At 36.6% G+C, this 18594-nt stretch overlaps 1 protein-coding gene and 2 pseudogenes across 2 annotated transcripts; 1 reads left to right on the forward strand and 2 right to left on the reverse strand.

Moving 5' to 3' along the window:
• Window positions 1-2460, reverse strand: part of LOC110306495 — a 3686-nt pseudogene extending 1226 nt beyond the window's left edge.
• Window positions 2461-4757: 2297 nt separating this feature from the next.
• Window positions 4758-5657, reverse strand: LOC110290067 (annotated as a pseudogene).
• Window positions 5658-10315: 4658 nt separating this feature from the next.
• LOC110289745 (olfactory receptor 5W2-like) lies at window positions 10316-11808 on the forward strand. Of its 2 annotated transcripts, XM_021156109.1 has the most exons (2): window positions 10316-11447; window positions 11684-11808. In XM_021156109.1, the coding sequence occupies exons 1-2, from the start codon at window positions 10554-10556 to the stop codon at window positions 11711-11713; spliced, it is 924 nt and encodes a 307-aa protein (XP_021011768.1). In that variant the 5' UTR covers window positions 10316-10553; the 3' UTR covers window positions 11714-11808. The 2 variants fall into 2 exon arrangements, with proteins under 2 accessions (XP_021011768.1, XP_021011769.1); XM_021156110.1 differs by lacking the exon at window positions 11684-11808 and having other exon boundaries at window positions 10548-11477.
• Window positions 11809-18594: the final 6786 nt, after the last annotated feature.

Consider the following 18594-nt stretch of genomic DNA (forward strand, 5'->3'; position numbering starts at 1 on the left):
TTCGAGACAGGGTTTCTCTGTATAGCCCTGGCTGTCCTGGAACTCACTTTGTAGACCAGGCTGGCCTCGAACTCAGAAATCTGCCTGCCTCTGCCTCCGGAGTGCTGGGATTAAAGGCGTGTGCCACCAAGCCCAGCAGAGGGAGCCTTAAGGCTGAATTCTCCTCCAGCTCGTGAGGGTCTTCTTCAACTGCAAACAGATGTGTGGTGGATCCATGTTGTAACTCTGTAGCCCAGGGACCCTTTTAGCAAAGCTCTAGTGATCCCTGACAGTGTCTCTTGACTAGGACCCAATTTCCATGTTAAAATTGAAGCTCCGGAGGTGGATCTATTTTATGGAAAGCACAAAATTTAAAACAAACTTGTTGCTGGGCGGTGGTAGCACACACCTTTAATCCCAGCACTTGGGAGGCAGAGGCAGAGACAGGCGGCTTTCTGAGTTCGAGGCCAGCCTGGTCTACAAAGTGAGTTCCAGGACAGCCAGAGCTATACAGAGAAACCCTGTCTCGAAAAAATCAAAAAGAAAAAAAAACCAAACAACAACAACAAAAAAGACAAACTTGTTCGTGTACCCCTGGACTCGCTCAAGATTGTGCAATAACTTCTGTCAGTAGGTGAACCAAACATAACTTTAAAAGGGCTGAGTCCCATCTGGTATGGGAATTCTGTACTCTATAAAGGATGAAGGGGAGAAGAGTCATCTAGTCACTCTCGGTCTCTAAGGTCTATTTATCTTTTTACCTGTCCTGAACTCTGGGGTCTATAAGCACAATGAAGTCTCCAATCAATCCCCTGAATATTAGCTAATCTCTAATTTACTTACCTGGGACACAAATGTCAGACCCTATAAACTTAGAAAAAGCATGCCTTGGAAGAATTTCTTTTAGTAATTTCTTTGTTGTCATATGCACAGTCTCATGCTTAGTTGGGAAAGTCTCAGTCCATCCTAAAAAGGTATCTATATAAATATTAGATATTTCTTTGGTTTGACCTCCATGAAGTCCATTTCCTGATAGATTTCTGGCTTGTTGCTCCAGTATTGAGTACCAGGGTTCTTTTCATTGGCATCCACATTAGTAATTTGACAGGCCTTACAGTTTTTAACTATTTTAGCAGTTTGCTTTTTTCTTTCTTAAAAGATTTATTTATTTATTTATTTATTTATTTATTTATTTATTTATCTAAGTACACTGTAGTTTGTACAGATGTTTGTGAGCCTTCATGTGGTTTTTGTGAATCTAATTTCTTAGGTACCTCTGTTTGTTCATGCTCTCTTATTCCCTGCTTACCCCTGCCCAAAGATTTATTTATTATTGTACATAAGTACACTGTAGCTGACTTCAGTTGCACCAGAAGACGGCTTCAGATCTCATGTGAGCCACCATGTGGTTGCTGGGATTTGAACACAGGATCTTCGGAAGAGCAGTCAGTGCTCTTACCCACTGAGCCATCTTGCCAGCCCTTGGCATCTCTAATTCTGATGTGGGACTGGTGGGGTAAGTCCTGCATTCTCTGGACTTCTGTTGTGTGGAAAACAATGGATCATTTTTAGTATGTATAGATTCTCTGGTACAATTAGTTTATAGTCAGCACATCCTCCATCATCTTTTATTTTGTTTTGTTTTGTTTATTGAGACAGGGTTTCTCTGTATAGCCCTGGCTGTCCCGGAACTCACTTTGTAGACCAGGCTGGCCTCCAACTCAGAAATACGCCTTCCTCTACCTCCCAAGTGCTGGGATTAAAGGTGTGTGCCATCACCACCCAGATCTTAAGACAAGGAGACATGGACAGGTTTTTGGACCAGATCACTTCTTCTGTCTTGTCAGAGAGTGTGGGATTTCCTGGGTCTAGGACAACCAAGAACATTAGCCAGGCGGTGGTGGCACAGGCCTTTAATCCCAGCATTTGGGAGGTAGAAGCAGGTGAATTTCTGAGTTCTAGGCCAGCCTGGTCCACAAAGTAAGTTCTAGGACAGCCAGGGCTATACAGAGAAACACTGTCTCAAAAAACAAAACAAAACAAAACAAAACAAAACAACAAAACAAAAACAAACAACAAAGAACAAAAAACAAAACAAAACAAAAAAACAAACAACAATAAAAAAAGAAGAAGAAACATTAGGGATCCAATTTCCCAGGCCACCTACTGGGGTGTCTTTTTACCCTCTGGGATGATGTTTAGTCCTTCCTTCTGTCTTCAGAAGACTTCTCCCCCTCCCCCTATAAATAGCCCCACGGATATGCTCAGTAACAAAGGAATATCTGCTGTCTGTGTCTCTTGTCTTTTTCTCAGCTCTAACTCCTTGGTGAGAACTGTCAGTTTAGCTTTCTGGGCACACATTCTTGTCAGGAATGGCTCAAACGATATGATCTTGGTGTTTGAGACCACCACTTCCCCAGCATACCTTTGTCTATCCTGAATGAGGCTGTTGCCATTGAACCACATTACCTTGGCATCCATGAAGGGGTTAATTTGGTCGCATGGATGTGGGCCAAAATGTCCTGGCAGTCACACAGAGGCCCATCAGTCAAGGTCAGGTCAGGTAGCAGGGCAGCTGAAAAGTTATCCTGGGCTGGTAATGAGTCATCCTGGCATCATCTTTAACCAGGAGGTCCTTTCTTCATTGATGTGTAAACAGGGCATAGGGCAGCTTCTGGCAATTGGTGACAGATGGGCAATGGGCCAATGCTAGGGCTCAGAGTCTGAGTATGGATCCCTGGGTTCTAGAGAGGTCCCCCGTAGTTGGCAGAGTAAGGACTTCTTCGTGGAAGCTCTAAGAGATCCTGGGTTTTTCCCTTATTTTTGTTGTCACCAGGAAGTCATTTATGAACTGATAGAGACTTTATCTACTGGTGGGCTCCCCTGTGGGGCCAGGGACCAGTTTTCTGGCCTCTTCTTTGGTGAAGGGAACCTGTGGAATGTAGTAGACATAGCCCGTCAAAGTCAAAGTAGCATCAGATCTCATTACAGATGGGTGTGAGCCATCATGTGATTGCTGGAATTTGAACTTAGGACCTTGGGAAGAGCTCTTACACACTGAGCCATCTCTCCAGCCCTTATTTTATTTATTTACGTTTCAAATGTTATCCCTCTCCGTTTTCCACTCTGAAACCCCCTATTCTAGCCCCCCTCCACCCTACTTCTTTGAGGGTGCTACTCATCAATCAACTCCTGCCTCACTGCCCTAGCATTCCCCTACACTGGGACATCAAGCCTTCACTTCAAATTTCATGTAGCAATTTAACAAATGGTTGCAAATTAGAAAATGTTTAGGACTGAGGGGGAAAAAGGAATAACTAGGAAGCCAATAGAGGACATGATAGAAGATACTTCTAGCACCTATTTATTCATTGGCAGGACTAGTGCTTGATACTTGTGTTAATCAAACATAATGGATTTTACAAACAGATGTGTACCCACAGCAGACAGCTAGTTGTCTGAGTCATGACACAAACTATTTCCCCTACCCTGCAAGCATCTTTTTTTTACCCTGTAGAGACAGTATTTAGCTCTTAAAAAGATAGTATCCTAAAAGTGGATAGAGAGTAGGGCTTTAGTGCTGAGTCAATATATTTATGCACATAGACTTCTCTGAAATCTATGTAAGTTATGAGAGTATATATTAATTGTATACATACACACACACACAAAAATCAATGCCAATTAAGCTAGATGACTTTTTTTTTTTTTTTTTTTGGTTTTTTGAGACAGGGTTTCTCTGTGTAGCCCTGGCTGTCCTGGAACTCACTTTGTAGACCAGGCTGGTCTCGAACTCAGAAATCCACCTGCCTCTGCCTCCCGAGTGCTGGGATTAAAGGCGTGCGCCACCACGCCCGGCTGACTTTTAAAAATCTAAATCTCAAAAAAATCAATGAATAATACACCAAATCATATTAAATCTGACACTAAATAAAAGGATGGATATATACGATTTAGGCATAATGGAAATTATTTGTTAAATTTCAATAAAGAGAATATACTACGATGTTTGTTAAAAGCTAAGTATAGACAGAGGCAGTTTTTTCTTTTATTTTTTATTAGATATTTTCTTTATTTACATTTCAAATGTTATCTCCTTTTTTGGTTTCCCCTTCCGAGAATCCCCTATCCCCTGCCTGCTCCCCCTGCTTCCAGACCTACTAACTCCCATTTCCAGTCCTGGCATCCCCCTCTACTGGGGCATAGAACCTTCACAGACCTAGGGCCTCTCCTCCCATTGAAGACCAACTAGGCCATCCTCATCTACATATACAGCTACAGCCACATGTCCCAACAAGTGTTTTCTTTGATTGGTGGTTTAGTTCTAAGGAGCTTTGGGGGTACTGGTTGGTTCATATTGATGTTCCTCCTATGGGGCTTCAGACCCCTTCAGCTTCTTCAGTACTTTCTCTAGCTCCTTCATTGGGGATCTTGTGCTCTGTCCTATGGATGATTGTGAGCATCCACTTCTGTATTTGCCAGGCACTGCAAAGGCCCTCAGGAGACAGCTATATCAGGCTCCTGTCATCAGGCTCTTATTGGCAACTGCCATAGTGTCTGAATTTGGTGGTTGTTTATGGGATGGATCCCCAAATGGGGCAGTCTCTGGATGGTCATTCCTTCAGTCTCTGAGAAGCAGTGTTTTTACTAAAATTGGATGATGGGCTTGTTGATATATTGTTATTAATTAGTATATGATGCAATGTTGTGTGATGGAGAGTGAATTAAAAGCAAACATGTACAGTTATATCTGAAATTGATATAAAGTCTTCAATCTTCTACTTTTCAAGAGCCTCTTTCATGTCCTTGTTCCTCAGGCTTTAAATCAGAGGGTTCAACATTAGAATTACCAGGGTGTAGAACAATGATGTTATTTTGTCTTGATCTAGAAAGTAGGAAGAATTTAGATGGAAATACATAAAGAGCAGAGTTCCCAGAAAAATTACAACAATCAGGTGGGGGGCATAGGTAGAGAAAGCTTTGAACCTTCCATCAGCAGAGGAGATCTTGAAGACTGATGAGATGATATAACAGTAAGAGACAAGAAGTCCAGAAACTATATTTAGTTCAATAAACTCCAAAATTGTGGAAATAGCTCACTCATTCACCTCTGTTTCTGAGCAAGATATTAGTACCAGAGGAGGAACAGCACAAAAAAATTGATTGATGTCACAGAAACACAAACTGAAGGCCACGGTTGTATGTATCAAAGCATCTGCTGTTCCCACCAGGTAAACCCCAGCCATCAGGAGGGAGCACAGCCGGCTGGACATGTTCACTGTGTAGAGCAAGGGGTTACTGATGGCCTGGTATCTGTCATAGGCCATCACTGCCAGCAGTAGACACTCAGAATCTATAAAGGCACAGAGGGTGAAGAACTGCAGTGCACAGCTACCTGTGGAAATTAATTTCTCTTCAGCTAAAAGACTCACCAGCATCTTGGGTCCAATTGCTGTGGAATAGCAGAGGTCACAGAAAGAGAGGTGGCTGAGGAGAAAGTACATGGGTGTGTGCTGCTGAGTGTCCACTCTAATTAAGATGATCATCCCAAGATTGACCAGAAGATTAATGAGATAAACAAGTATGAATGTTGTAAAAAGGGCCACTTTCATTTCAGGGTTATTGGTAATTCCCAAGAAAATGAATTCATCCAGAGAGGAGCAATTTCTCTTACCCATGTTTCTTGGATAAACTTTAAAAATTAAAAAGCAGATATTTAAAATACATTTATTGTGCAGAAATTTATTTTATTTATAATTTATTTTATCCTCAAATACACATATAATTATATTTCAATCTTCAAATAAGACTAAATCATTTAATTTTAATAATCTCTCTCATATAACAATTAATAAGCTCTGGACTCTAGAAACTATTCTTTCCAAATATCACCTACACATTAGTTTTCCTGAACTCTTGATTTCCTTAACAGGGATAATATATTCATATTATATTATCTTATAATCTTAAAAATAATATATATTCACCTCCTAAGTTAGTGAGAATAAGTGGTAATATACTGAAATTTCAAATTCACTCTACTTAATATTCTGATATGTATAAAATTATTCCCCAAACACCAAGATTCTATGAAAAACTCTGAGTTTTAAAAGTGAGACCCCTATTCCTAACTAAAAGAACAACTAATATTTCTTTTCTTTTCTTTTCTTTTCTTTTCTTTTCTTTTCTTTTCTTTTCTTTTCTTTCTTCTCTCTCTCTCTCTCTTCTTCTTCCCTCTCTCTCTCTCTCTGTGTCTGTCTCGTTCTCCATCTCCATCTCTGTCTTTCTTTTGAATCATTCTTTGATGTGGCTCCAATTGTTCTATTTTGGATTAGAAATATTTAATCTTTGGCAATGTGTTGAAAATATGTAACTTGATTTTGCTGTTGATGATTATTTCCTACATAGGAATTCACAATTAAGAATTTTAAACCCATAAAGCGATGAAAACTTAGTAAATATTGAGCTTTTTGATGTTTGTGTGAATGCATTTTACATTGTGATATTGTTACAAGACTATAGAAATAAGTGATGTAAAGCTATCTTAATATTAATAGGTTGACAAGGTATAGGGATACAATGGTTATTGTTGATAACTTGAAAGGAACTACAACCTCTTAGGATATAACCCCTTGGACATAATATGCCATGAGAAACAGTTAAACAAAAATAAAATCATAGATTACTGTTTCCCAGTAATATATATTCAAAACATTTCTAATTAAATACTAGCAAATTTTATTAAATTGTTCATTAAAGCTATCTTCATCTTGATCTAGGCAAAAGTAGTTAAAGAAATGAATGCCAAAAAATGAGTTACATTAACAATTACAGAAGTTGGAAATAAAGTATTTGTGTTCAGGAGTTGCTCTAAAAACCATACAAACACCGACCTCAGTTAGACCTTGATAGTTTATTGAAGGCATACCTCAAGACTGATCGATCAGGAATACAGCTCACAGATTGTGAAGTTGAAAACTTTGACCCTGTACAGTGTACAGGGCAAGTTTATATAGGGGAAAATAATATAATGAGCTCATAAATAGATACAGAGTGGACTGCCTAAGTAGATACTGCTTGGGCTGAGAGGGTGGTTGGTCTTTTACCAAGTTTCTTTAGTAGTTTAGACATAACAGTTCAAATTAACCTTTATCTACCCTAGCTCTGAGTGAAAGCCACAGTTGGATGAATTACAACAACAACAACAAAAACAATAATAATAATATAGTCTCAGAACATAACAGGATGTATGAGCAGGCTGATCTCGCTCTGAGCCAAACTAGTTTTCTGTTTCTATAGTCAGGCTGCCGTTTATGCTAGCAATATGGGATAGATGGCAGGCCTAAAGCAAAATGGGTAATTTTATGCCACTTAAGTAATGCCAGGGAAGCAGGTCAGAGAAGCAGGCTTTCAACATAAAGATTATCTCAATAAATACAAAGAAGGAAATCTACTGATGGACCAGACTGACTCCATCTAAGGATTAAAAGCCATTTTGTTACTTCAAAATAAGTTTCAGTTTACTGTGAAACAAAATGTATATTTTCTGATACTTAACTTGTGCCACATACTGACCTTCACTCTACAAAATAGCACAAAACATTCTGCCAAGTAATCTTAAACTTCTATCTGCTTCTGAATTTCACTTGCCAAGTGTCTATGTCATCAAATTTATTCTTTAAACACCCAGTTTATGTGTTTGTCCAATAAAATAAAAGCCTAGAAAGTTAACTAGCTGCATATCTATTGAACCTAGGTTTAGGGGGAAACAGTTCTTGGAATGTCTTTGCTGTGCCCAGAATTAAATTTTGATTAATTTGATCAAAATTTGCATCACTGTTCTTTACTCTCAATTGGTAGGTTTAGTACCACAAATGCCACCTAACCCATTACCAGCATATAGGGTTAAATGAATATCATCTTAGTAGATGCAAATAAAACTAATAAAATTCTATGGTCATTTAGAGGAACATTTTTTGAAAGAATAGTTATTGAAGGAATGATCATCAACACAACAAAGATCATACATTCATTGGAAACACTAATTATAATCAGAATCTAGCAAAAAGCTGTGTGGTTTCCATGACAGATCAGGGTGAGCACAGCAATGATCTCTCACCTTGACATTTTATTTCAAAACAAACCTCTGAAAATTCAGTCAATGCATTAATTATAAATGATGAAGTGAAAGTATGTCTGATTAATAAAAATGTGATGAAAAATATGCTGGAGTTAGTGGAAGGAGCTATGGGTGAGATTATGGACATTCTGAAAAGACATGTGAAGTTTAAAATGTCATTTTTAAAGGGTAGATATTATAAGGCTGGATAGCTGTTGTTTGTATATCTTGCTAGTGTAAAAGATAACTACCTAGCTTTGGGCCCTACCACTCACATGACAGCTGACAATCTCTTGTAACTTTGGATATAAGAGATCCAATGCTCTTTTCTGCCCTCTGTTGGCATTAAACATGTAGGACACATAAACTCAGGGAAAAAACAGTCAGACACAGAAAATGAAACAAAGAATTAAAAAAAAAAAGTACAGTGTTTCTTCAAAGTGAGATAATAGAGCAAATAATTTAATGCTGAGGAAGAAATGTACAAGAAAAGAGAGTTGGGATTGATTAAGTGTGGCTGGTTAAATTTTGAGTTACTAGATTTTGACTTTGGAGAGAAAAGTTTAGTCATCTAATATCTTATACCATAATATGAGTGTGTGTATGTGTGTGCTATGTTGTAGTATCCATATTGAAATTGAGTAATTAATGAAAATAATAAACACTACATGCTACATCTTTGCTAAAAATAATGATGGGCTTATAGAGAAAAATATAGAAGAAACTAACCACTCATGACAAATCCTGGGGGAAATGATTTCACAACCTTCAGTCCCAAATGACAATTGGAACAATAAAACATCACCATCACAGTGTTCAGGCACCTAAGAGCTACTCTTGTAAGGTGAGTTCCTATATGTCTGTATCTTTAGAACCAGGGTAAAGCAAAACAATTTCAATTTATTTCTTTATAAAAAGATGTTTCCATGATTATCCTTCTGTCTGCTCAACTTGAAAAATTTACTAGGTGTACTGAATGAAAATAATTTTTAAACAGATTCATGAGTCTCAAATATCTTCATAATATCAGCAACATAGCATTTGGACCATTTTAATCTAGTCTTCTTAGATAGGAAATCCCTATTTCCTCTTAGTTTATACCAATATATATATTTAAGTGATTTAATATAAAATATACATGGTTGGCTTAATATGTCACAAATAATGCATGCCATGTCAGTGAATTATGAAATAAATTTCATATTATTTACATAATCTAAAAAGGCAATCATTTCTTTTCTACTGTCCATCTAAACACATGTAGACATGTATACATATGTGCATATGTTTCACATGTGCATAAAAATAAACATATTTGCAAGTACAAAGCAGGTGGATTTTAGAACATTTATTATACTTAATTGAAATTGCTGGTTTTCATTGTGATGAAAACTTGAGTACTGAAATTCAACTGTATGTGGTAAATTCTTTGGATACTGCTTGTCTTTAGAAATCTAACTCATTAATTTCATTATCCATTGGTACCAGAACACTGCTACTGTTGGGTAAGGAGAACTACTGTAAAACATAATAGATTCTAGAATCAAAGATCAAATAAGTTTGATCTTATGTTTCAGCAAATGGTAGAGTCAAGAAATGTAGACCAAGAAAATTTGCAAGTTTTGAAACTATATAGATACAAACAAACAAAAAAAGTTAAAAGATTCTATATTTATGTTTATTTAAAAATATGTATTATAAATTATTTATATATATATATATATATATATATATATATATATACTACATAATAGACTCTTGCTGTCAATTTATGAGTGAGGGCATGAAAGTGGTTTGATGTAAGGAAGCAGGTCTAGCTGGATTAAGGAAAGGGAGGGAGAAGTGGTATAAGTTTATTTAAATTAAAGACATTTTAAAATATAACAAGACAAAATGAAAATGACTAAACATCTTATTTGTTAGTAATAAATGTTTGTGTTCTACATTTTTATAATCAAACAAGTTTAGTTACCATAGTTATCAATCACTGACTATCTCTAAACCAATACTAAAACAATCAAGAATAAAATATCTAAACTGATTTGAATAATTAATATCTTAAAGAATAAAAATAATATTATCTAAAACTATAACTTGAGTCTAACATTTGTTTTTATTTCATATTGTACAAAGATCAAGTGAGTATGAGTATATCTAAATCTATCTAATGTAATAGTTAATTTAAACCTTTTGTATATTAGAGAATATGTATAAAGTCCTGGACCTCTAATGGTGGATACTTTCAGTTTCTTGACTGTCCATCCCAGATATTGGTCATTTTGTTACTGAAAAAAAGGTTAAGAAAGTGTTGCAGGAAAGAAACAGGATCCAGAAATTTTTATAGTATACATTAGATGAGAAATGAGTTAATTATAATCTACCTCACAAATACACTGTTGATATCCAGCAATAAAAATAAATCTTTAATATTTTTACTTATAGACTGGAAGAAAGAATGGATATAGGAAACTGTTCCTTGAATGAATTCATTTTTGTGGGAGTTACCAATAACCCAGAGATGAAAGGGACGCTGTTTACCATTTTTCTCCTCATCTATCTCATCAATCTTCTGGGAAATATTGGAATGATCATTTTGATCAGAATGGATCCCCAGCTCCACACACCCATGTACTTTTTCCTGAGCCACCTGTCTTTCTGTGATCTTTGCTATTCCACAGCAATTGGTCCCAAGATGCTGGTAGATATGTTTGGCAAGAACAAGTCAATTCCCTTCTGGGGCTGTGCTCTGCAGTTCTTCATTTCCTGTACCTTTGCAGATTCCGAGTGTGTGCTGCTGGCAGTCATGGCCTTTGATAGATACCAGGCCATTAGCAACCCCTTGCTCTACACAGCAAACATGTCCAGCAGGAAGTGTTTCATGTTCATGGCTGGAGTTTACCTGGTGGGAACATCAGATGCTTTGATACATACAACTTTGGCATTCCGCTTGTGTTTCTGCGGGTCTAATGAGATCAACCATTTCTTCTGTGATCTACCTCCACTTTACCTTCTCTCCTGCTCAGATACTCAAGTAAACGAGTTAGCACTATTTACTATTTATGGCTTCCTTGAACTGAGCACCATCTCAGGAGTCCTTGTTTCTTACTGTTACATCATCTCCTCAGTCTTAAAAATCCGTTCAGCTGAAGGGAGGTTCAAAGCTTTCTCCACCTGCACCTCTCACTTGACTGCAGTTGCTATTTTTCAAGGAACTCTACTCTTCACATATTTTCGACCAAGTTCTTCTTATTCCCTTGATCAAGACAAAATGACATCTCTATTCTATACCCTTGTGATTCCTATGCTGAACCCACTTATTTACAGCTTAAGGAACAAGGATGTGAAAGAGGCTTTGGGGAAAATTAAAAGGAAAAGATAAATGAAGGGAGGTTCAAAGCTTTCTCCACCTGCACCTCTCACTTGACTGCAGTTGCTATTTTTCAAGGAACTCTACTCTTCACATATTTTCGACCAAGTTCTTCTTATTCTCTTGATTAAGACAAAATGACATCTCTATTCTATACCCTTGTGATTCCTATGCTGAACCCACTTATTTACAGCTTAAGGAACAAGGATGTGAAAAAGGCTTTGGGGAAAAGGAAAAGGAAAAGATAGATTTAAATATTTATTCAGAATGCATACCACATTTCTTTATTCACATAAAAGTTTTAGCTATTCACTATGTTTTCCAGGCTGGCTTTGAAATTGTGAATTCTTGCCTTAGTCTACTGCATTTGTTTATCTTTAATTGATTAAATTAAATGTAATAGACTTATACAGGTACTTATTTGTTTATTCTTCTCATTTGGACAGCTTTTTCAAGTGTCTCATTGAAACATTATTTTCATCATCCAAACTAATGGACCCATACTAGTAAGCATTGCATAACAGAGCAAGGCGTAGTCTATCAAAGTGAAAGTATGCTACCAAATTAGGTTCTGGATAGAATTATGAATATTATATTATATTATATAGGTACTTTACTGTATTTTGTCTTTTTCTTTTGTAGTGAACCATCTTTCATCTATCATCATAAGGGCAAACATCTAACGTAAGTCATGAATAAAAACTACATGAGCAAACTAATAGCTCCTAATCAGCTTCAAAACTGTCATAGAATAAAATCTGTGTGGAAATATTTCTTGAGATAATATATAAGTCTGGTTTTCAAAGAATCAGCAATGTTGACAAAGATACCCTGTCACACATCTAAAGATATTCTCACCTGTAGGGAACCATGGAGCTGGTTTGGCTTAGCCACCTTGGGAGGAATTGACTTTTCAAGTTAGAGCCCATGATTTCTAAGGAACAATGAGCCTTCCACTTCCTGAGAGATTGACATACTCCCTCAGGCAGGGAAACATTCCAGGTGCTTTATGTTTCTCTGTATGTTACACTGGAGTCAAAGAAGTATAGAAGTTGGACAGGGAAATAGGTTTTAAATATGAATCTTGAGTACTGTGTAGAGCTTGCAAATATCACTGTATCCTGGCAATTACAACTGTATTGTTCCTGTCAATTTTCATTATATTGTTTCTGATAAAGTTATAAAAAAATGTCTGATTGCTCTCAATAAGATTGCCACAGCTTATATTTTGCTATTGAACCTCCAACTGTCCTGTTTTCATTCCTGTACCTCAGATCAGATGACTTGACCAGGCAAGTAAGGGCAGACACCAACATTAGAAGAAAGGAACAATTTTTTGTCAGAATATCTGGAAATTCCAAAAGTATTATGGGCTATTTATATATTTCATTTTTGGATTTGCAAATGTTCAAAGTAGCTTAAGATCCAAGAAAAGAGCCCTTATAATGAATGGGCATGGTTACACGGATTGTAATAAATGTCAAGTTTCTCTTCCCTTTCCTGCATACTTCTTTGTCTGAGTTAAAAGATCTATTTGTTAAGTCATAATCTTGTAAATGCTTTGTTAACTGTAACAAAATTTGTGGCAGATCTTTTACCTTTCTTTTTTTTTTTTTTGATTTTTTTTCGAGACAATGTTTCTCTGTATAGCTCTGGCTATCCTAGAACTCACTCTATAGACCAGGTTGGCCTCCAACTCAGAGATTCACCTGCCTCTGCCTCCCTAGTGCTGGGACTAAAGGTGTGCATCACCACCGCCCGGCCAGATATTTTTTCAACATGATTATGTAGAAATTCTTTGCTTAAGGATCAATTGTGCAATTTATATTTTAAACAGTTTCACTGAATATTTTACATGAAATGTGGAAATATCAATTATATGCTAAAGTAATGCTTATACCCATTTAAATATATAAACAAATAAATGATTCACACTTGTAATCCCTGCAGCAGTAAAATTGCAAGTGCTTATTTATTTATAACACCTGAACTGCTTAAATCCAACTATGTGAGACTAAAATAAGAAATTAATAATGATTAATGAATTATTACTTTAGTGATGTTCTTCAACAGCTCTCTCTCTCTCTCTCTCTCTCTCTCTCTCTATATATATATATATATATATATATATATATATATATTATTGATGTTATTTGCGTGGCAATGAAGACATAAATATGCTGAGTTGAATGGAATCATTGCTAAGGTGCTACCTACTTAGCAATTATAATAAAGCAAAGTGAAAGATTGAAAATGTCTGTGTATTTGTCTTGTGTTGCAAGCCGGCCCACGGCTCACATGGACCTGGTACACCTGGGTGGCAGGTGGGGGCTGAAAGACAGAAACTAGTCGGTTGAGAGAAATAATGGAGGCCAAGTCAAGTTTCCTGATCAAGGCTGAAATGTTTAATAGCAATTTGTGGTTATAAAGGGTTGTAGGCCCATTCCCGTCAATCCATTCTTGGTGCCTGGAACTAGCTGCAGGTGACATGCAGGATAGGGTCTAGTCTCCGGAATATCTCAGGGGCCTCTCAGGAGCTAGCAACATCTTGAAGGAGAGCAGTGTCAGTGACTGAACAATAGAGCCATCTAGGCAGGAAGGCTCCACCCCAGATGGTCTAATTCTCAGTGGCATCGAAGTCTGAACTACCCTGTTTCAAGCTGGGGGAGGTTACAGTCTTGAACAAGGGTTTTATTAGCAAGATCATCTTGTCTAGTACATGTCAGAAAGACCCAATGCTGGGGCTTGTCCTTCAGGCCTTCCCAGGCTAAGAATCTTAAGGTCCTTGTTGATAGGGCAGCCCTCAGAGGAGGTAAGGAGTAATCAAGGGGAGGATGAGAGTCATGTGACAGTCAGGAGAAATTAGCAGCTCTGACTAACTAGCAATCAGGCTGCTTCTGTGGCCCTGACTAGCAATCAGGCCATTTCTGCTGCTCTGAATGACTAGCAACCAGGTGTTTATTTATACAAGTTTCATAAAACAAAAACAGACTGATTATCCAGGTTGTACAAAATACATGTTTGGTTTTCATTACATGTCCAGTGTTACAAGTTCAGTTACAATTAGAAAATACAAACAATAGATTTTATTCTTATTATTAACCTAATAACTCTAATTTAAAGAATCTATAATGTCTTATCCAAAACAAATACATTTATTATATGAAGTGCTTTTAGACTGGCAGTGTTTGCTGTTTGAAAGTACTCCACATTAACAAAAAATATCTTATCTTTTTTTATAATTAATAAATACTAATACCTAAGATTTTTTTACTAGGTGTTTTTTAATCTATGCTTTAAAGTAGGAAAGGTTTATTTTAGTCAATCTATTTACTAAGTTCTATTCTTCCAGTGTGTACCTTGTATGACCATCCTATCTTTAAACTACATTTTCACAGAGCTCTAGCCTATAATAAAAAAGATGTGTTGAATACGTATCATATTCTCCTGGCCAGTCAGAGTTTGTCAATTGTCACTGTTTACCATGTACTAGTACTGTTTGAATTTGCTCAGGGGTAGATACCTCAAGAAGATTCACTAGAATAACGGGGCCTTGGTGTAATGGCCTCATCTAGCTGTGTGATTATCTGTGCTTAATGATCTTCAGGATTTACAGAAGACATCTGAATAGTGACCAGACAAAGGTAATTTTAAGATTTTCCTAAAAATTTCAAGATGCAGTTTTTCTCTGGGAAAGACACAAAATGAATCATAATTCAGAAAGTCACCAAGAATGCAACACTCGGAGACTAATTCCAAGTTAGTGATAGAAGGGGGACAGCAGTTGGAGGGATCGGCACAGTTTTGTTTGACCTTTGCTGGCTTCATGACTTTCCCCATGTCCAGTGAATATGACTATGGCAGATCACCAAAAATGTTTCACACCAACTTATTTTCTGGATGGCTTTTTACTTTCTCTTAATATTATCTGCACTTTCTTTAGTGTCTGATCTAAATGAATCATGTATCATGTCAAATATGTAGACTGTTTATATTAATAAGTCTAACTCAATAGTATTTACCTACAATCATCAAATGACATTTAAAAAAAGAAGGGTGTGATTCAGAAAAGCTGAGAATGGATAGGAGCGATGAATATTTAACTAGATGTTTTACTCACTACAACAAAGCCTCTGAAGTTGTGGTCTACAGTATTGTGCAATCATCAGACTGAAGAGAAATCTCTTCAAGCTTCATTTTGAGTCACAGAGTCCTTTAAATACATCCAAGGAACAAATTTTCATCATCATTTGGTCACTCATCTTAAAAAGTAGTGAATCAGCTCAAATGTATTTTAAAACATTGATGGCTTTTAATTTTCCTTTTCTTTTGATCACATTTTGTATGTAACAAGATAGGATGATGTAGCTTAAATCACTGTTTAAATGTAATGAAATTCAAATGTCCTTTAAGAAGGATAAAAACTAATCAGTGTGATTTACTTTCCCATTTTAATTTATTATCAACTAAATTTCACTATATTCTGTATAATCTTTGACATAACTGAAACAATTTATAGTCATGTTGGTTTTGAGTTGTCACATACTGGTAAATCTCACAAGTCTAAGCTAAAGCAGCCACTAATTGAAGTTAAATATGGTAAATGCTTATAGCATTCTTTAATTTTTTAAAGAATTTATTTATTTATTTAATGTATATGACTACAGTATAGCTGTCTTCAGAAACACCAAATGAGTGCATCAGATCCCATTACAGATGGTTATGAGCCATCATGTGGGTGCTGGGAATTGAACACAGGATCTCTGGAAGAGCAGTCAGTGCTCTTAACTACTGAGCCATCTCTCCAGCCCCACAGCACTCCTTCTTTATTATAGATATTCTGGACCTTTACTTCACTTTAGTGGCAGAAGAAGAGAGGGAGTTCTTAGGTCCTGTACAGCAAGGTCTGTAATCCAATCTCTAAGGGCTCTGTCCTTATGTATTTATCATTTCCCAAAGACTATGCATTATACTAACAATAGTTTTATCATCACCAGTTATTGAAAAAATATTTCATACATATTCAAGTCACATTTTTTTCTTCTCCCATTTCTTACAAAGCCCTCCCACATCCCCATCCAGCCAACTTCATGGCCTTTCTCTTTCCTTATAAAATAAGGAAGCAAACATAAAGTGATCAAACAAATAAAATTCCGAAAGTAAACAATTAGTATTTAACATTTGAGCAAAACCATGACAGCTCTGACTGTAGTTCACAATTCAGAAAGAAAAGAAGAGAAAAGAAAAGAAAAAGATAAAGATAAAGGATTTGACTAAGAATTTATTTCACCAATCTTATTTTATCTAAATGACAAAAGCCTTTTAAGTAATTTCTGATATTTCATAGCCTACAACATGGAAAAATAAAGCAGGTTTTGAATTCTGAAAAAAATCATGCAGGATCATTTGACACTGGAACAGTAAATGTGAAAGTGCCCAGGAAAAGTCAGTTCCTGAGATTGTGATTAACAATGACAAGAGTCTTTACTTGGCTTTCAAACTCAGGTCCATATCCTAATATGTCAAGGTTTTTCAATGTTCACCCATGAGAAATATGGATGAATAATATAGGAAAAAGCTAAACATAAGGCATACTGATAGGCAAGATGCTTATCTCTCAGGAACTTAATTACTTAGGATATTTTATATTTGTATCCACAACCATATTTTGTACTTTTTTTTCAAAGGCTAAAGTATTTAATTGTGTACATAGAATATGCCATATGCAAGTAGGATTACCTTTTTTCTTTTTGATTTTTGAGACAGGGTTTCTCTGTGTAGCCCTGGCTGTCCTGTATCGCACTCTGCAGATCAGGCTGGCCTCAAACTCAGAAATCAGCCTGCCTCTGCCTCCCAAGTGCTGGGATTAAAGGTGCTACCACTGCCCATCAAGTAGAATTATCTTAACAGTGATTAATGGCATTCCTACATTTCATGTTTAAATAATTTTTTTTGTTATTCTTTTGGTGTGTCATGCTGTTTTCCACATATGACTCTGAAGTTTTCATTATTAGGATGATTCAGTAATTGAATCTATCTATCTATCTATCTATCTATCTATCTATCTATCATCTATCTACCTATCTATCTATTAATCTATCAATCTATCATCTATATTATCTCACTGAATGTAGCAACTTTAGTAATAGATGCAAATTAACTAATATTTAAAGAAATAATTGAAGAGAATTATTTACTAGGGCTGAATGTGGAAAACAAAATAATTAGAAGGAAACAGGGGAAATTACAGAAGAATTGACAGTTCTAGCACAGAGTTAAACAATGACAAAATATTCAACTTGTGTTAACCAACATGGTTCATCATCTAAATGTGTCACTGTATTGAGACCTCTGATTGTAAAAATCATGACATAGATTCCTCTCTTGTGAATTCTAGGTTTAGGTCTATAGCCCATTTTTTTGATTGGGTTGTTTGGATTTTTGATGGTTAGTTTCTTCAGTTCTTTATATATTTTGGATATTAGCCCTCACATGTGGGGTTAGTGAAGATTTTTCCCCAATCTGTAGGTTGCTGACTTGTCTTATTGAATATGTCCTTTGCTTTCCAGTTTTTTGACGTCCCATGTATCAATTTCTTGATCTTAGAGAGTGAGCCACTGGAGTTCTGTTTAGGAAATTTCCCCCTGTACCAATGAGTTCAAGGCTCTTTCCCAATTTCTCTTCTATTAGATTGAGTGTATCTGGTTTGTTATGGTACTTGATCCTTGGACTTGAGCTTTGTGCAAGGTGACAAATATGGGTCTATTTTCATTTTTCTACATATAGACAGCTAGTTAGACTAGCTCCATCTATTGGGAGGGGAAGGAGATGTGGGGGGGGGGAGAGGAACATGATTTGGTACTGGGTGGGGGGAAAAGGACTGAAGCCCTGAGGGTCAGCAGAAAGAGTGGAAACAGGCAACCTCAGCATGAAGGACGTTGGGGGAACCCTCCAGAGTGTACCAGAGACCTGGGAGGTAAGAGATCCTCAGGGATTAAAGGGAGGGACCTTAGATGAAATGCCCTACATTGGGGAGAGAGACCTTGAAGAGCCTACCTCTAGCAGAAAAACGGGGCATCAAGTGAGGGATGGGATTGCCATCCCACATTCACAACTCTGGCCTGTAATT

Source organism: Mus caroli, chromosome 2 (genome assembly GCF_900094665.2).
Source record: "Mus caroli chromosome 2, CAROLI_EIJ_v1.1, whole genome shotgun sequence".
Classification (NCBI taxonomy): Eukaryota; Metazoa; Chordata; class Mammalia; order Rodentia; family Muridae; genus Mus; species Mus caroli.

What these genes read in the sequence shown, in the direction of transcription:
- LOC110289745 (XM_021156109.1), top strand. Translation starts at nt 10,554, where the DNA reads ATGGATATAGGAAACTGTTCCTTGAATGAATTCATTTTTGTGGGAGTT. An exon ending in GGAACAAGGATGTGAAAGAG is followed by an intron (nt 11,448 to 11,683) that starts GCTTTGGGGAAA and finishes GATGTGAAAAAG; the next exon opens with GCTTTGGGGAAAAGGAAAAG.